At 47.8% G+C, this 19,752-nt stretch overlaps 1 protein-coding gene across 4 annotated transcripts; it reads right to left on the bottom strand.

Annotated features, from left to right (window-relative positions):
- Positions 1-1,692: 1,692 nt before the first annotated feature.
- On the bottom strand, positions 1,693-19,424 carry HTR1D (5-hydroxytryptamine receptor 1D). 4 transcript variants are annotated; one of them, XM_072975830.1, is made up of 5 exons: positions 19,208-19,424; positions 14,070-14,328; positions 9,917-9,992; positions 7,948-8,681; positions 1,693-4,438 (listed from the first exon to the last, which is right to left on the bottom strand). In XM_072975830.1, exon 5 carries the CDS (start codon positions 3,859-3,861, stop codon positions 2,728-2,730), a length of 1,134 nt encoding a protein of 377 aa, XP_072831931.1. In that variant the 5' UTR covers positions 3,862-4,438; positions 7,948-8,681; positions 9,917-9,992; positions 14,070-14,328; positions 19,208-19,424; the 3' UTR covers positions 1,693-2,727. The 4 variants fall into 4 exon arrangements, with proteins under 4 accessions (XP_072831931.1, XP_072831932.1, XP_072831933.1 ...); XM_072975831.1 differs by having other exon boundaries at positions 8,528-8,681; XM_072975832.1 differs by lacking the exons at positions 7,948-8,681; positions 9,917-9,992.
- Positions 19,425-19,752: the final 328 nt, after the last annotated feature.

The following is a 19,752-nucleotide window of genomic DNA, read 5'->3' as shown; positions in this document are numbered from 1 at the left end:
TCATTCTGAGGTGATGAAAACTGATTGTGGTGATGGTTACACAGCCCTGTGAAAATACTAAAAGGCAAGGAATTGTACACTTCAAATGGGTGAATTGTACAGTGTATGAATTATGAATATATCCCAATAAAGCTGTTTTTAAAAGATTTACCAACCTTTGTTCTAGACAGTGAAGGAAGGTCTCGAGGTGGGGTACTTGAGCCACTTTTGTAATTAGCTCAAAGCTCTCAAAGAGTGACAGGTGGCCTTTTACTGAGCACTATGTGCCCGGCACTGTGCGAAGCATTTTACAACCACTGCCTTATTTAATCCTCACAAAAGTCCTGTGGCTTAGATACTGACAACTCCAATTAACGGATGAAGAAACTGGAGCACAGAGAGATTAGGTGACTCACCCCAGGTCACACAGCTGATAATTGGCAGAACTGGGATCCAATCCCAGGTGTTTCTGACTTCAAAGCCTGTGCCCTTAACCACTGAGACATAGCGTGTGCACACAGTTCCCTGTCCAGCCTCTGGATTCCTGATCTTTCCCAGATAAGGAGATGGCCCAAAGCAAGACAGAGGAGGTGGGGAAGAGCACAGCCTTAAAGGAAAGTTGGGAAGGGCACACCGGGAGCAGAGGAGAGCAGTGAACACGATGACACGTGCCCCTGGGGTCAGAAAGGACCATTACAGGGTGAGGAAGACACCAACACAGTGGTTTAAGAAATGTTAGAGATGTGCGAACCACCTAGTGCAGAGAAATCACCTAGCGCAAGAAGTAAGAGAGGCTTATTTAAAATGCAGGGTTCTAAATAAATAAATAAATAAATAAATAAATAAATAAATAAATAAAATGCAGGGTCCTGGGTTTCACTGCCAGAGATTCTGATGTAGTGTGTCTGAGTTGGGGATCAGAAATCCAGTGTTGTCAAGCTCTCTAGGAGATTCTGATGCAGATGGTTGAGGGCTTATACTGTGAGATGTCCAGCAGAAACTTCAAGGTCTGCACAAGTCTCCTCTGGGTGCTCCCCTGCCCTGATCTTGGCATCCCTCCCTTTCTCTCCCTGATATTCCATCTTCCTGACTCTCTTTCCCGGTGCCCAGGGGCCCCACGGAGCTCTGGAGGCTGCCCAGGCTCCTTTCCTGCTCTTTTCTCCACCTGCCGTGACCTTCCCTACCTCCCTTTGTTCTGCCCCATCTTCCCCAAGAAGCTTCATCACACCTCCCTTTCCTTAGTCTTCCATCCCAAAAAGGCCCATCTTTGGGGAGTCTGCTGGTGTGCCTCCTCTAGATGAAACCTTCCCTAACCATAGGCAAGTTTCTTATTGCATCTGTAAAATGAGTATGAAGAGCAAATGAGAAATTGTATGCAAGGAGCATTGCAGGCACTCAGTAAATAGTAGCTATTATTTTTATATTGCTTGACCTTGGGCAGGTGAGTTTCTGTATCTCTAGAATGATAAGAGCTCTTGTATTAAAATATACAATAACATACCTATTATTTTCCTCATTTTACATTTGAGGAAAGTGAGGCAAAGGGGGATTAAGAAAGCTGTCCAAAAAGCAATGAATGCTAGATAAATAAAAACAACAGGTTCCACTAAAAAAAAAAAAATGAAGAAGAAGAAAGCTGTCCAGGGTCACCCAACCAGAAACTGATTGTACCTGCATTTGTACTGAGGCTTCAGGCCCTCAGCTCTAATCTTCATGTTATACTGACTTTTGTTGTTATGAGGCTCCAATGAGATAATAAATGCATGTGGTTCATGCTCAGTAGATGCTGGAGACTGAGTTGAAATGTTTCTACATCCATTGGGGGGGGATTACTTAAAGACTTTACTGAACATGATGTCTCATGCTTCTTATTTGACAAGACTCAACACCTTAAAATCTCTAACAAGAATGGGATGTAAAAATAATTCAGGGAAAAAAATTCAGAATGGTGTAAAGCTTGGTAGGTACAAATCTTGTCAATCTACTTCAATAGGGGTGATTGTAGATTTTCACTTCAGAACATTAAGATGGTGCAGAGATATTGGGGAGGGAGGATGGGCACAGGGTAGCTGATCTGGTTCCAACCATCCCACTTCCCTGCCCCTGCTTCTGAATTTCTCTGTCACTCTATATCTTTGGCATCGCAAACGCTGAATCTCTCCTCATGAACAACTGAAAGAGATTCAATCTAAGAAGGACTCAGTGGAAGGAATACTTAAGAGTTATTTTCCAATCAAGGTGCCACACAGAATGGAAATCCCTCCAACCAACTCCAAATTCTCTTTCAACTCAGGCCGTTAATCTCATCTACCCTCTTTTGAGTGTCATACAAAACTTAGGTAGACCAGAAAGCCTCCTCCTTTGAGCCTGGGGTCTACCAATAGAGTCAGGCAGCTTTCCACGTGAATTCCATCCATGGGAAATGCTATGTGTCTTTTCCTTCCAAAATGGATGAACCATGAAAATATTATACTAAATGCCAACTTCAGCCTTGTCCCTTTTCACACAGCTGCCCAACTTTTGGTGGCTGAGGTCAAGAAGACAACGGGAAAAACAGAATGCTCAACAATTCTATTGATTGAACCAAAACCCAAGATACCAAGATTAACCCAACTCTGCTCAACAATTCTATTGATTGAACCAAAACCCAAGATACCAAGATTAACCCAACTCTTAGGAAAAATAAAAAAGACAATTCCAATGGGACTACAGGACATAAAAGATAACAAGAGTCACCACCAAATAAGACTAAGAGCCTTTCCGGAAATGGACAACCTTCTGAAATGCTTGTCGGAACTCTTCGTTAAACACAGTATAGATTATTGGATTGATGAGGGAGTTTAAATAGCCTAGCCAGGTGAAAAAGTCAAAAAGAGCTGGGTGGATCCAGCAGGAGTCCCGGCAGATGGGGAGGACCAGAGATGCAACAAAGAAGGGCAGCCAGCAGACGATGAAGGCCCCCAGAATGATCCCCAGGGTTTTAGTGGCTTTCCTCTCTCGAGCTGCCGAAATCCTCTTGCGCTCCAGGACGCTGTCTGCAAGCTTGATTTTCACGTGGTTGAAAAAGAAAGGGGAACCGGCAGAATGAGAGTGCCCCTCATGAAGGCTGGGGTTGAGCGAGCAGAGCGAGGACCCCGCGGAGCCTGTGATGAGCTGGGCTGTGGTGGAGCGCTTCCCGTAGAGCGAAGGCGGGTTCAGGATGCGGTTCCGGGCAGCCACGTAGATCCGGCCGTAGAGGATGACGAGCAACACAGATGGGATGTAGAAGGCCCCACAGGTAGAGTAGATGGTGTAGGAGATCTGAGAAGTGTTCACCAGGCAGTCTGACATCTCTTCATGAGCCTTGGCCTGCCGCCAAAAGAGTGGTGGGATGGAGATGCAGATGGAGATGAGCCAGACCACGGCGATCATGGCAGCCGCATGGCCCACTGTCCGGCGTTTACTGTACTCCAGGGCGTCCGTGATGGCCCAGTACCTGTCCAGAGCAATGACACAGAGATGCAGGATGGAGGCCGTGCAGCATGTGATGTCCGAAGACAGCCAGATGTCACACAGGATTTGGCCAAAGCTCCAGGTGTGGGTGGTGGTGTATGGGATGCTGATGGGCATGACCAAGATGGAAACTAAGAGGTCAGTCATGGCCAGGGAGCCAATGAGATAGTTGGCTGGGGTGTGGAGCTTCCTGGTCAGGAAGATGGTGGTAAGCACAAAGGCGTTGGAAAGAACTGTGGCCAGTGTGATGATGGAAAGGACCACCGCAAGAGAAATCTTGAGGGCTTGGAGGGTCCCTGGATCCCAAGCCTCTGGTGTTTCTGTGGCATTCAGGGATCTGTTAGGAGTCCCCTGGAGAAGGCCTTCCACTGACTGGTTTGGCGGGGACATTCTAGGTGGCTCTCTCTTCCCACAGACTCAGACACACACAGCTCCTTCTTTCACAGCAGTCCTGCTCACAGAATAAGGTCATCCTTTTGTTTCTTGCCCTCAGAACCGACCACCATGCAAAGACCTTGAAACTTGACTATTTAAAGAACACACTGAGGTGACTACTACGTGGGAGTTAAAGGTCTTTCCCAAACCAGATGAATCCCAAGATGTCTCATTGTTCTGGAACTTTGCGCAGCAGCTGGTCAGGCCCAGTGGACACATGCTGGGTTTGTTAGACATTTATCAGGACATCACAACAGTGTAGGCGATGTTCAGGGATTCTTGCCTTTGGCATTCTGGCTCCTCCCAAAGCTTGAGGGAGAAATGTGTTTAATGAAAACTTCAGAATTTCCCTCATCCTATTCTGAGAAGATTCTGGATTTCAGGTTGCCTCTGGGAAGCTTTCAAAACTAGAGACAAAAAGAAGTACCAGATGATTCATTGAGGCAGGCCAGTTAACAGCTCCCAGTCTTTCCAGGTTTGTCTTGACACATCACGAGGTACTTTGGTTCCTGTCCCACTGAACGTTTTGAGCCTGGACAGACAAAACATTCTGGTTACCAAGACTCGAAGGATGCATGAGCTAGGAGAAGGCAAAACAAACAGATCACTGTGGGTTCATCAAGAAGCGCACATGTTTAGAAGCTCTGGTGGGGGGAGGGGGAGCGGTTAAAGAAAGAAAAAAAGTTGAGTTAGGCTCTAGAAGGACAATTTAGACACTTGAGATTAACTATAAGATTAAAAGGATGCTGCTTAGTGCTGGGAGTGGTGCAGCGAAACTGGCACTCTCACAAGTGTCAGGAGAATACAGGGGAGGGCGATGCGCCCACCCCCACAATTCCCAGAGTGGGCAAAGTATCATAGCTGCTGGAAGCATCACAGGCTTCTTACAAGTATATGAAACCAGCTCTGTAAATTGTGAATCAGAAATCTTCCTATTTATTCAGCAAGAATGGAAACTAAACAAAATAACTATGTACACACACACAGAGGCCACTAGGAAAGATACCAAATTGTTATAATGTATTTCTCTAGGAATTGGTGGAGGGTGACCTTTCTTCTGGTCTTATGAATTTTCCATATTTCCTAGAATTTCCTACAGCATGCATGACTCTTAAAACAAAACAAAAAGCAAAAATAAAACCACCTTTGGGTTAAGCAAAGAAATTAACTGCAAAAATAATAACCCTGAACATTTTTCATGGTGAAAATTCAAATCCAGCAAATACATTTGGCTTTCCAAATGAAAATTGGAAATTTGGTCACCAAAAGTTTTTGAAGAATCACTTTCTTTTCTCCTCTGTGCCTCTAGACTTGAATCTGGGCTTCAAAGTATTTAGAACGTGGGCAAGCCCTGGGGTCTGTAGTCCATGGAGCCTGGCAGGCAGCCCCTGGGTATATGGGGTTGGCAAGAAGAATGCCAAGATGCCTTAGCCCCACTGTGTCTCCCCCTGCCTTGTGTGGAATGCCACAACTCCACCAGGAACCCCTGTGGTTCATTTGATCTCTTCCTGGTCAATTTAGCAAATAGGACTTGCCCTGAGAGCATTCACAGCCCAGCAAGGGAAGCACACATGTAGTTTCAAGGGTCCTGGAATAGAGCTGGCAAGGCAGAATACACACACACACACACATACACACACGTTTCTTTAAAAATGTGATCATTATACTTATGTATGAATTTGTTTCATAGTTTGTATGTTTTTCAACTTAATATATTTTGAACACTGCTCCATCAGTCACTCCCACAGTATCAGTAATCTTAAGGGTTGTGTGCTGTTCCACTGATTGCCTACATTAAGGAGAAGAGTTTCTGTAGTCAAAGTCGGGGGGGATGGCATTCTTGGTGGCTGGAAAGGAAAGAGCAAAGGTCCAGAGGCTGGAGTGCAGACAGCAGAGGTGGGTAGCGGACAGGGCTCAGGAGGTGGCTGGTGCCAGCTGTGGGGGTAGCAGGGCACAGGAGAGAGTTTGGCTTGGATTGGGGCAGTCTGGGCTCTACCTTTGTTCTACCCCAGCCTTCCTGTATGAACTTGGGCAAGTCCTCAGGTCTCAGGTTTCTTCCCCAAAACAGTAGCCACCCCACCTGCAACTAGGGCTGCGGTGGGCCTTGTATTGCTGCTGGCAAGGTCAGCCTTTGAAACCCACTAAAAGGCTGGGAGGTGTCGATAATCATTATCATCCTCCTTCCCTTCTGGTCCACTTGGCTCAGGGCTTTGTTGGGAAGGTTCAGTCTATGTCTGTTGATTGATTTTAAAACATTAAGAAGCTAAATCTGTAATGTAGTATCTTCCCTCCTGCCCCCCAAAATTGTGAGTGCTTCATCTTTAAAAAAATGCCTGCCCAGAGGAGAGGAAATAGCCTCAGTTTAAGAAGACATATCTTAAGCCACCCGCTCTAAAACATTCCCAAAGTTTGAAGGATATTATCATAATATCTTTCATAGGGCTCTTGGTATGTTCCAGACACTGAGTTAGCCTTGGGGCTGGGGCTAAGAGTCACTCCACCTATGGCCCCCAACTTACAAATGAGCCAACCAGTGATCAGAAAGGTGATGTCAGTTGCCCAGGGTCACCCAGGTGGAAGTGGAAAAACCGGGTCCAGAGCCAGCTCTGAAATTTCCACTCTTCTCCACAATTCAGGCAGAAAAGCCTTAAGGCATGTATGCTTCCAGGAATGAATCTGGTTTGGAATCTCATGGTGATAAGTGAAAATGGTGATCCCTCCTGCCACCCTCTCCGCCCCCATGCTCCACCCAAAAGCCCTCTGGCTGAAGATTTCCTCCCACTTTGCTTCGTAAGGAAAATATGAAGTCGGGTTGGACTGCTTGGAATTTTCTTCCATCCAGAAGGTCTGGGTGAGTGAGGTGCTGTCATTTCTCACGGAAGGAAGGCTGTTTGCTTGCCCCATGAACCCAGGTGCTCACTCCTTGGGTTCCAGGCATTCCAATGACCTCATTCTAGCGAAAGGCGTGGGCTCAGAAAGGCCTGAGGGGCTGGTAGGTGACATCTTGGGAAGAAAGACAGGGCCGATTGCCTCGGTCAGGAAAGCTGGACTGTATTTTGCAGGAAGCTACACAGTTCTGAGGCCGTCTCTCTCCTCTCCTGTCCTCCTCCAGCTTGAACAGAATTGGGGGAATTTCCCACAATCCAGCTGCCTATAAAGATACAGACTGTCACTCTTATCACCAACCATAGACTGAAGGCTCTCTCCCATCACACTTCAGGTAATAAAATTAAAAGTGCAAATTAAAACAACAATAAGATACCATCTTCACCCAGCAGACAGGTGAAAAATCTTAATCTAGGTCATGTCATGTCATTTGGTAAAGGTGTGGAGCAACAGGAATTGTCACATCCCACTAGGAGAATATAAATTGGAGGACCCTTGTTAGAAAACAATTTGGTCTTATCTCTAAATCTAAAAATACAATGACTATCTCATGACCTAGTCATTTCACTCCCGGGTATAGAAGACAGAGAAATTCTTCAGTGTGTTCACCAGCAGACAGGAACAAGAGTCACATGGTGTTGACTGTAATAGCAAACCGGCAACCACCCAAACATGCACCAGCAGCAGAATGGGAGAACGTGGCATATTCCTGTGATGGATAAACCAAAGTGCACGCATCAAAGTGGATGATTCTCACAAACAAAACACTCTGTGCCAACATCAAAAATGTGCCAGAAGAAACAAACTGTTTACGGATATAAATATAGGTGGAAAAGCCATGAGAAAAAAGGCAAGGAAACATTAAATATAAAATTCAAGATACTGGTTACCACTGGAGGGGAAAGAAAGCAGGGATGTAATTGTGGAGGGGTTTTAAAGGTATCAGTGATGCTCTATTTTTTAAGCTAGTGGCAAGTACCTGGATGTTTATTATTCTTTAATCTGGATGTATGTTATACACACACACACACACATACACACACACACTTTTGTAAGGAATGATATATTTGTAACTTTTCTTTATCAATTTTGTACATTATAAAAAAAGAGAACCACACTCCCAGCACTGATACATCAATTATGACACATGAGTACCTTTTGATACATCTTAACCCCCAAGATCTGGGTTCTGGTCCCAGCTCTGCCACTGACGAGTTGGGTAATCACGGGCAAGTCATGACTTCTCTTTGACCCTCAGTCTCTTTGCTGGTAAAACAGGAACACCAGCATGGCTATGCTGCCCCAAAGGGGTGTTTAGTAGTTCCAATAAGATCATGTATGTGATGTGCTGTAACTGTAGAGTCCTGAACAAATGTAACCATGGTAACAGAGCTGGAGGGGAGTAGCTAAAAGCATACATTTTAGGTCAGGCAGGCTCAGGTCACTGTTCCCTTTGGCTCCACTTTCTTTCTGTGGCCCTTGGGCATGTCACTTAAGCTCTCCAAGCCTCAGTGATGGAGGTGATAATTCACACTTCACAGGAGTTTGGGGAGAACTGGTAAGAACATATATCCAAATGCCCAATATAGTAAATGATGACTTCTCTGGTTTCTCTAGGATGTATCCAACCATGTTCAGGTCTCCAGGCAACAAGGTCTCTTCCCTCACCAGAAACAAGGCATCAGCCTCCATTTTAGTGAGTGATATCTGCCATTATCAGAACTACCAGCCATACCAGGGAGGCTCCTCCCTGCCCACGACACTCCCGGAAGCCATCACAGCAGCAGCAAGGACCTTCCTCAGCCTCTCCTCTAGTCCAGCAGCATCTCCTCAGGAGTCCAGATCACACAGACTCCAGCCACCCTGTGTATCCCCCAGCTTCAGCGTCTCTGCAGAGGGGTGGGAAGTAAAAAAAAAAATCACATAGACCTGGGTCCCAATCCTAACTTGGTCCACAGAGCCCCACTGACCACAGCTGACTGGACCAGGGTGGACATGTGAGCCAAAAAGAGCCCAGCAGATTCTCTCTTGGGAATTTATAAAGGAGACTGTGAGCAGCTGGGCGGATAGATGATGAAGGGGAAGCAACTTGAAAGCTAAGGATGCTGGGGCAGGAATCCGGCCACAGCCATGACCGAAGCCAGGGCAAGTTTGGAGGAGGAGCAGAAAAGCCATAAGTAAACAAACAAACAAAACAGGTCTGCAGAGAGAGGCAGAACAGAGCAGACAGAGAAAGGAGCAGACAGAAGGGGGAACCACCTGCCCTGGAGAGGAGGAGGAAGGAATCTTCTAGGCTCAGTGATACTCCTTCTTATCAACTTAGATGTCCATGAGCAACCTCAGGACCCAGGAAAGCTCATTTGTACCAACTCACACTTCTAGTAGAGCCAGTTCAGACGGACACAACAGACCCCGAGAAAGAGTAACCAGACAGAGGGTTTTCTCCTGTGCGTTTCCTCATCTGTAAACTGGGGTCCCAGCACCTTTCTCCCAGAACTGCTATGTGGATTCAGGGAAGGCACAGTGGCTACCACACAGCAGGTGTTCTTTTTTTATGACTCTTAACTAAGACTTCCCATCGGAGCTCAACTCACTCAGCCTGCAGGGAGATCAGTCACCTCCCCTTGAGGAAGTGTCTTTATTTTAACTCAGCGAATCATAAAACCTTGCCAGAAACAAAAAGGACGTATGGGTTTAACGTATTCTCAGAAGCCAGTCCCATCCTTTTGTAGGAAAAAACAAAAAACAAAAAAACACCAAGGCTGTGATAAAGATTTGTTGCAGTAGAATAAATCTCCCACAGAGGAATTCCTGTCTGTTCTTTCTCTAGAAGCTGTGTGGTACGGATGAGTGAGCCCTGGATGGGGAAGTCGGGAAATCATTCTCCACACATCTGAAGAGTGCTTTATATTTCACAAAGTACATCCACATCTGTTATTTCATCTCATTCCCTCTACCACATAGGACCTCCCACAGTCTCAGCTCTCTCTTCTGTAAAATCAGGGTATCAAGTCTGTCTCCTGAGGGTGTCATGCGTGTGAAATAAAATATGTGAGGGAGACTGAAAAGTTTTAACATGGGTGTGTGTGTCTATCAATCAACCAACCAACCAATCAATCCATACCTGAATGCAAATCTTGAAATCTAATCAGTTTCTTGAGCAAGTCAACCTTTCACTTCACTTTCTCTAATTACAAAATCTGGAAAATGTCAAAAAAATAAAAAGTGGCTAAGCCTCTGACCCAGAACTTCCACTCCCAGTTATATACACAACAAAAACATGTATGTATATTCACCAAAAGGTGGGTACAAGAATCATTCATTACAGCACCATTGAACACCCCCAAACTGGAAACTACTCAAACAAACATCAGCAGTAGAATTGATAAATACATTGTGGCATATTCAGACAGCAGAACGCTGCACGTCAAGGAGACCGAGCCCCAGTTCCCCGCCGCATACTACCACACGGATGAATCTCATAGATGTCTGGAGAGCAGACGAAACTCAACATCATGACCCGTGTGTGATTCAAACTTCATAAAGGTCATAAACGGGCAGAACTGACCTACATGGTTGGAAGTCATGCTGGTGTTTTGTGCTTGATTCGGGGATGCAGTGACTGGAGGGATCATGATGGGGTGGGGTGGGGTGCTGCTGGATGAAGGTCACGGTCTGCTTCTTGAACCGGCTGTGTTCACTTTGTGAAAATTCATCAGGCTACACACTTGTGTTTTGGGCACTTTTGTTTTTATAAAAATTTCCCCCCGAAAGTAGTGGTTAAGTGCCTAAGAACCTGAGGTTCTATTGGTCAGAGGGAAATCTTGGACTTGTCATTTAACCTCTTGGGCTCAGTTTGTTTATGTGGAAAATGCAGATAACAGTATCAACATCATAGGGCTGTTTTGTTCAAGGGAGCTGAGTAGAAAGCACCAGCCGTGTGCTGGATGCTCCATACATTTTATTTTTAACAATTCTTCTGCCTAAACCTAGCTCGGCTTTGGCTCTTTTCCTTCGTTTCTACCCCAGCTGCCACTGTCTTGTTACAAGCCAACATCTTCTCTGGCTTAAATGGTCTCCCTGCCTCCGTTCCTGTCCTCTCTCCATTCTCTCACCACATTACACCCAGAATCTTCCTTTTAACTACAAGTCTGACCATTGTCACTCCCTTAAAATCTTCCAGCAGCTCCCACTGCACCTGGAACTGAGTCCCAGCTCCATAGCTTGGTTTAAGAGACTCATCATAAACTGGTCTTTAACTGCATGTCCAGCATCACCTCTGAACCCAGCTGGCGGTGGCCTTCACTCTCCAGCAGCACAGATCTGCTTACTTTCCTGCCAGCACCCTGCTGCCATTCCCACGCCCCAGTGCTCGTTCCTGCTCTACACCTTTGTCTCCACTGTGTCCTCTGCCCAGAAATTAAGTCACCCTTCAGGACTGAGCTCTGGCATCTCCTCAGGAAGCCTTTTTTAACCTGCCTGCAGTCCATCTTGGGTTGGGTACCCCTCTTCTAGATGCCCACCACCACAGCTCTTACCACACAGGGCTGTCTCCATCACTGGACAATGAGTACAGAGACCTTATGTTATTTGACTCCTATAGCCCTGACACCTGGCCCCGGGTAAGAGGACAATCAATGTTTCTGAAAGGCTCCATGAACTGGTGAGGAATGGGCCCCGAGAACAGAGTACTGGACTGAGAGATGGGAACTCGGGGCTCTGGCTTGGTTCTGCCACTAATTCTCTGTGACTTCCCATAAGACAGTTCCTCCTCTGGGCCTCAGTTTCTCTATCTTGAGAATGAGAGGGTTGGGCCAGATCAGAGAGTCTGTTGCTGTGCATCAGAATCACCTGAGGGAACTTAAAAAATATATAAATACTGTTTAAAAAAAAAAAAGATGTTCAGGCTTCACCCCCCGAGGGTTAGAGCCCAGGCACTGTAATTATTCAAAGCTCCCCATATGTTTCTAAGGTGCAGCCAGTTTTGGAAACTGCTAGTCTGGGTGATCTCTGGTTATCTTTATCACTGGCAAGCTGGTTATCTTTAAAAAGTCAGACAGGTAAAGCTTGCTTCCAAGGCCTTTGCAACAGGGAACAGGAGAATTCAACCCCTTTCTACTTTCCGTCTTGCTCTCGGTCAATTACCAATCTTCAACAGGGGAGGGACCACCCTCAATGACTACAAAGGCTCTCCCTGAATTCTCCCATGCTTGTCAGGAGGAGGGCAAAGAGGTTTTAAACTCTCACCATCTGTCCCAAATACTACCCTATGGGGCAGAGTTGGTTTCTCCATTTTACAGATGAAGAAACTGAGGTCCAGAGAGGTAAAATGAAGAGCCCAAGGCCACACAGGCAATGTGTGGCCCAGCTGGGACTAAGAGCCAGGGCTGAGAAACTCCAGAGTAGCCACTACTGGCCACATGTGGCCACTGAGAGCTTGAAATTTAGCCACTGAGATGTGTTGCTGTAAGTATATAAGATACACCGAGTTTCAAATATTTAGTTCAACAAAGAATGTAAAATATCTCATTAATAATTTTTATATGAGTTACATGATAATATTTTGGATATACCAATAAAATATATAATTGAAATGAATTTCACTTTTTTCTTTTTTAATGTGGCTACCTCTAAATTTTCTAAATCTAAAATTACATTTGCAGCTTGCATTATATTTCTTTTTTTTTTTATTTTAAAAAATGTTTTTAATATATATATATATATATACTGTTCATTGTTTCTAAGAACAGTTTAGAGCTTTAGCATTTTAAACTTAAGTAGTTATCAAAAGAATAAAGCCAACCACAAAACAAGAATCAACAGAATGCAGTAACCCAATCATAAAGGACAGTCACATGTGCTTACGCATTCAAGAAATCAATCATCTAAGTTATAAATAAGTAGTTCTTTTGTGTCCTTTTTTTAAAAAAAAGATTCCACATATAAGAGATATCATATGGCATTTTTCTTTCTCTTTCTGACTTACTTCACATAGAATAAGAATCTCCAGGTCCATCCATGTTGCTGCAAATGGCATTATTTTATTCTTTTTTATGGCCGAGTAGTACTCCGTTATATACATATATCACACCTTCTTTATCCAGTCATCTGTTGTTGGACATTTAGGTTGTTTCCATGTCTTGGCTATTGTAAATAGTGCTGCTATGAACATTGGGGTGCATGCGTCTTTTTGAATTATACTTTTCACTGGTTATATGCCCAGGAGTGGGATTGCTGGATCATATGGTATGTCTATTTTTACTTTTTTAAGGAACCTCTATACTGTCCTCCATAGTGGCTGCACCAAACTACATTCCTACCAACAGTGTAGGAGGGTTCCTTTTTCTCCACACCCTCTCCAGCATTTAACACTTGTAGACTTTTTAATGATGGCCATTCTGTTTGGTGTGAAGTGATACCTCACTGTAGTTTTGATTTTCATTTCTCTAACAATTAGTTAGATGTTGAACATCTTTTCATGTGCTTGTTGGTCATCTGTATGTCTTCTTTGGAGAGATGTCTATTTAGGTCTTCTGCCCATTTTTTGATTGGATTGCTTGTTTTTTGGGTTGTTTTTGTTTGTTTAATATTAAGGTGTATGAGCTGTTTGTGTATTTTGGAAATTAGTCTCTTGTCAGTCGCATCATTTGCAAATATTTTCTCCCATTCTGTAGGTTGTCTTTTCGTTTTGTTGATGGTATCCTTAGCTGTGCAAAAGCTTTTAAGTTATGTGGCTTGCATTATATTTCTATTGGTTAGCTCCCCTCTAGACCAGCGGGTTACAACAGGGGTGATATCGCCCCCTAGGGGTCAGCTGGGGACTCTGTTCTCAGGGAACTCCATGCAATTTAGGGAAGGGGTTGGGACAGCACTGGGTGCTGTGTGGGCAGGGGCTGGAATAGCAGTAGTAGTAAAGTAATGGCCAAGAGTATTAAGAGCTTATTTGTGCCAGGCACTGTTTTAAGATTTTCTCCTCTATCAACTCATTTCAGTCTGATCACAACCCTCTGAAGTTGATGCTAGTATTATACCCATTTCCCAGGGGAGGAAGCAGAGGCTTAGAGAAATAGCTTGTCTAAGGCGCCAAAGCTAGGACACTCTAGATCTAGAATGGAAACCCGGCTTGCTGGATTTCAAGCTCCATTACCCATAAAAGGTGCTGAGTCCAGTCAATTCCACTCCCTTCTTCATTCACAAATATTTAGCCACACGTGCCGGCACATGTTCAAAAAATCTCTAGTGGGTACCTGTTATGTTCCGGGCTCTGTCAGTCTTACCTGAATGGGGTCTCTCTGTGCCAGGCCCAGTGACAGGAGGGAACATAGACACCGTCCCACGCTCAGCACGTAGTCCTCTGCCTGCCTTCTCAGCGCAGCCCAAAGAGAAGGGCAGGAAGGTGGTTACCGCAGCGCTTCTCACACTTGAATGTGCACATGAATTACCTAAGATCTTGTTAAAAATGCAGATTCTGATTCTGTGGGTCTGGAGTCGGACCTGAGATTCTGCATTTCAGACAGGCTCCCAGGTGACGCTGAGCTGTGTGAGGGGTAATAGTAACATCAGCCCCGAAATTTAAGAAGAACCTCAGGGTGTCACAGAGCAGGAAGGACTCTTAGGAATCATCTAGGCCAAATCCCTGATGATGCTGACAGGGAGAAAGGCTCAGAGAGAGTAAGACACCTACCCAAGGTCACACAGTGAGTGTGCATCTGTGCTCCTACCACTGCCTCCTCTTTGCAGCAGCATCCAGGACAGGAGTATCCAGATGCTCTTATGCCCATTTCACACCATATACTTTTGGAATTTTCAAATCCTCCCCTCTCCAACCCCTCATCTGAGTTTCCATACTAGGGGAGTTATCCTGGGAGCAGGCTGGTGGGGCAGATCACATTCTGCAAGACTTTAGGGCGGTCTCCCCTGGCCCTGGAGCTCAATTTGCACACACATCGCCACCAGGATGCTACACATCTGGGTCCCCAGAAAGCACCTGAGCTGATGGAGTGAAATTGTTTTCAGGACAGAGGAGAGGCGGTGTTCTCCAGACTGACTAAACAAGGTACTAACAACAGGAATCCATTTCCTAGAAATTAAACACTGAATTTGTTGGTGCTTACAGGATCCAAATCTGCTATTCACCATCTGCTTTCCCTGCTGGGAGGTACAATACAGCCGTGATTAGAACATAAGCTTTAGAGTCAGGTAGAGCTTTAGAGTTAGGTAAGCTGAATTTGCATCCCAGCTCTGTCATTTATTAGCTCTGTGACCTTGGGCAAGTTACTCAACCTGTCTGAGCCTGTTTCCTCATCCATTCAATAGCTATTCGCTTAAAGCTTACCACCTGTTGGCAAGGGCAACACAGGTTTGGATCCTGCTCTTAGGAGGACACAGCGGCCTGGCCCTGGGGAAACCCTCCTGGAACCTAGGACCACAGAGGATGACAGTGGAGCACGCAGGGAGCCACGGGATAGTAGGGGGGACAAGCAACCTGCTGCAACCCTAAGATCCCCTGCTTTGAAGCTGAGCACTGGAGGATAAACAGAATCAGCAAGTGAAGAGGAGCTGGGGCCAATGACACCTATTCCACAGGACTGCAGCTTGGCGAAATCTTACCTGGCCTGCACCCCAAATCCTTTTCCTTTGTTTCCCATTGCTTACCTACCGAGAGACTGCACAGTCCAGCCCTCTCCTCTCATCCTCCTGTTGACCTGCACTCAGCAAGAGCCCCCACCTCCAGCTTGGCTGAGACCTCCTCCTGCAAAACACTCTGGTCCTCTCACTCCTCTGAGCCTTTGCATGGGCTATTCCCTCTACATGGAATGCCTTTCCTTTTGTCTCCTCCACCCTCTCTGGAGATTTCTCTGGACCCAAGGGATAGAACTGATCCTCCCTCCTCCCCACCACCCTGGACTTATTATTACACATCATACTGTACTCCCCTTGATTGGGCTCACTTGCTGACTGCCTGTCTCCCTATTGGGTTCCGGAAGGGAGGGGGACTTGCGTGTCATGAGGCCCAGGGACCTCTGTGTGGGGTACCCTTCCCCTTCATCCACCTGTTCAACTGCAATGTCACCCTCAGGATCAAATTCAACTCTCTCCTCTTTGCTGAAACTTGTCCACTCCATCCACCCGAGTGTGGTCAGCCTCCCTGCTCTGTGCCAGCCGGTGCTTTATGTTCATGATTCATACTGTACATCTCCCATCATCCTGTATGCAGTGCTTGTGGGTCTCTCTCCCCACAAGACGGTATATTCCTGGAGCAGAATCTGGTTTTTGTTCACAGCTGTATGTGTTGGGCTCAGTACTTTCAGTGGTTCAGTACTGATTTGCTCAAAGAATGAATGAAAGAAGGACACTGGCAATTTTAACTTTGTCCCCCCCATCTTTGTACCTGTGGCCACAGTATCCTTTGGTCATCCTTCCCAGATGTTTCATAGGGGACCCAAACTCAACTGAGCCACGATCTTCCTCATCCACACCGGCCCCTCCTGACTTCCTTTGTAGGCATTATCCTGTTCTTACTCATCCATCCCTAACACTTGGAACCCTCCCTCCCTCCCTCTCTTCCCCAGCATTTAACCGGTTATTTCTCTTTTATGAACGAGGAAGCTGAGGCTCAGAAAGGTAGTGCAATTAGCTCAAAGTTACACAGCAAATAAATGGCCAGGTTCAGGGCCTTGCTCTGAATAGCCCAGATTCCCTAGCCTGACCTCTCACTCCCCTGCAGGTTTTGTCTCCTCTCCCCTGACTTCTTTGTACACATTTGGGGGCATTTGTCTTGGTTTGGGCTGTTCCCTCTGCCTGGAAGAGCCATTTTTCCCATTCCTCTGCCTACATATCTAGTGTAATCTGCTCTCTGCTCTCTGTGGCCCTTCTCAAAGCCACTTCCTCCAGGAAGCCTTCTCTGGCCAACTGGATGCAAAATCTCTATCCTTTGAACCCTCTCCTGACTCTAGGTTTGTTTATGCCTCCAATGCCTGTGCCTGGAAGCTCCCTGAAGACCTACCTATTTCCTCCCCCCTCCAGAGACCAGAGCAGAGTAGGCTTGCAATCAACACAGAGTAACATCATGTCAGGCTCAGATGAGCCGAGGAGAGATAACAGAATTCCCTCTCTCCTGTTGAAAACTCTCCAGTGGCTCCCATCTTAGAACAAAATCCAAGATTCTTACCATGGCCTGCAAGGCCCTCCATGATTCCGCTACCCTCCAGCCACCTCTCTGACCTCATGTCTTAGCAGCTGCTCCCCCTCAAATTTTACCTCCTTGGCAAAGCTTTGACCAGCCCCCATGAAGTATCTCTCAAACTTTACCTTCTCACCCCACTTCATGTTCATTTTAGCACTTAACCATATGTGATATTTTCTGCTTATTTGTTTATTGCTTGTCTCCCCTGCCTGCTACACCACCATGCACCTTCCATCTAGCTTATTGCCACATCTTCAGGGCCTAGAACAGTGTCTGGCTGACAACAAATAGATGGATCTACAGCCTGAGGAGCGATCGGGGTGGAGACATGCATTTATGAGTCACGTGCACAGAGGTGGTAACCAGAGCCATTGGGGTGGATGAGCTTACCCAGGGAGGGTGTCTACCCTGAGGAGAAAGGAGGGCCTGGGAGAGCAGAGCACCTAATGCCTGTAGAAGGGAGGATGAACCTGCAAAAACAACAGAGCTGAAAGAGGAAGAATACGAGTGTTAAGTCACAGGAGCCAGGAGATGAGAGTGTTTCCAGGGGAAGGAGAAGTCAGCAGAGAAAGTTAAAGACTGAACAGGGCCTGCTGAATTCAGCTTCCTGGAGGACACTGGTGGCCTTGGCAGGCCCCTGCCCCTCCATGGGCCAAGGATGGGAGCCATCTGTGCAATAAGAGGGACCTCTCAGGTCCTGGGAACTCTCAGCTCTGAGATTCTGTATTTCTGCTCATAATCACATCACTGTCACCAAAACGACTAGTCATCCATCTGTGGCCTAGGAGAGAAGGGATGACCCGGGGTACCCATCTTCATTGTTTATCCCTCAGGTAACTGACAAACTTGGAGGAGGTAGCTCTGTATTTCTGGGCCTATCCTAAGCACCTCTGTGGGGAGGAGACTTAGGCCCTTCCAGTCAGGTCCAGCGGACCAGCCCCCTCCCTCCCATGCCATCCTCTAGGTCCCGGCTTCCAGATGCCTCCATGACAGAGACCACCCACTTCTCCCCACCAGCTGGACAGGAATGAAGGCTGCAGAAAGCCCCGCCGCCCATGTAGCTTTGCGGGCTGCTGTTGGTAAAAGGTCCCCTGATGTCCTTGTCAGGAAAACTGAGACCCAGGCTGGTGGTTGTGCCCTCCAGAGGAAAGCAAAGACCCACAACGTGTGGTTGATTAGATTCCAAGGAAGAGAGTGGGATATTACTCCTACCAACCAGAACAATGATGATTGAACTGTTGTCTGCGGCCAGGTGCTGTGCTGAGCAATGACCCTGTTTGATTTGCTCAACACTCTGAGGTGGCTATTCTAATCCCCATTTTACACGGGAGGAAAACAACGCTCAGAGAGGTTAAGGGCTTTCCCAAGGTCACACAGCTAGTAAATAGCCAAGCCCTGTTAGCTAATGCAGCCAGTCTGACTGCGAGCCCCAGCCCTTAATCCTTAAAACCGCCCCAGAGCTAGTGAGGCAAGGGACTTCAGTCTTACATTTTCTTACAAGCAGCATAAATTGGGCAGGATTTATTCCCCTCTCTGCATCTTCAATAAAGCAGATTTCTTAATGCCCCTCCATTTCGGACATTATGTAATTAGCTGGGATTTGTACAGGACTTCACAGTTTATAAAAAGGCATCCATACGGCATCTCATTTATTCCCACGGATCCCGCATGGTGGGAGAAGTAGCCTCTCCATTTGATAGATGTGCAAACTGAGGCTCGAAGAGACGCAGTGACCCGCCCAAGGTCACAAAGCAAGTCAGGGCCCCAGGGACACTAGACGCTCCGACTGCCCTCCAGAAAGGGGCTGCCCTGCGGCGCGACTACTTGGCCGGCAGGGGGCGGCGCCCGGCTCCCCTCCGTCTGCCCAGGCCACGTGGGGGCGTCGCAGCCCCCGGCCCGGGGTAGGGGGTGCCTCCCGGCCCGCCAGATCTCGCTGGGGCTAGGGGCACCCGGAACGCGCGCCCGGGATTCGGCAGCCGCCCCCGGGCGCTGCCTCGGCCCACTCTTCATTCTGGGGCTCCAGACGGCGCCCCCGGACGCGCCCCTCCGGCTGGGCAGGTCCTCCGGGACCCCTTCCCGCGTGCGCCCTTCCCGTCCCATGGCTCCGAGAAGAGGGACGCCCGGGTCCGCGGGGCGCCGCCTCCCCGCCCAGCTCTCCGGGACCGCCCGACTGCGAGCTGCCAGGGCCCCGGCGCCCCTCCCGGGCGGCACCAGGCTCCGAGTGCTTACCCGCTCCCGGACACGCAGGTGCGGACAGCGGGCTCGCCCTCTCGGATCCTGCTTCCTCGCGCAGCGCCTCATCTCCCCGCTGGCTGCCGCCTCATCTCCACCGCGACCCCCAGTCGAGCTCCGGACGCCACCCGCCCAGCCGCCCCGGGGACTCTTCCCTGGCCCGCGCCCTCGCGATCCCCGCCTTCCTCCGCCCTGCGGCTCCTGCACGCTCCTCTTCCCGCGCCCGCCGCTCCTCCTCGCTCCCCTCCCCCAGCTCCTCCCCCGTGAGGCTCCCTCCCCACTCGGCCCCCCGCCCGCCGGGAGGGAGGCTCGGCCCCTTCCAGTCTGACCGGGTGGCCCGGAGCTCCGAGCGCTCGCCGCGGCCGCCGCAGCCCCAGGGGCGGGTGGGCTCTGAGGAAGGAGGTGGGGAAGGCCCCAGCTCCGCACTCCTGTGTCCCCACCTGTAGGAGAGGACGGGCAGGGTCCGCAGTAGGGGCTGGTGAGAGGTGGGCCCTGTCCAGAGACTCTTGGAGAAAGCCTGGTCTCCCCCCTCCATCCCAGTC

This window comes from Vicugna pacos, chromosome 13 (assembly GCF_048564905.1).
Source record: "Vicugna pacos chromosome 13, VicPac4, whole genome shotgun sequence".
Taxonomy (NCBI): domain Eukaryota; kingdom Metazoa; phylum Chordata; class Mammalia; order Artiodactyla; family Camelidae; genus Vicugna; species Vicugna pacos.
The sequence above is the reverse complement of the archived record's forward strand: the minus strand, read 5'-3'. Positions and strand labels throughout refer to the sequence as shown.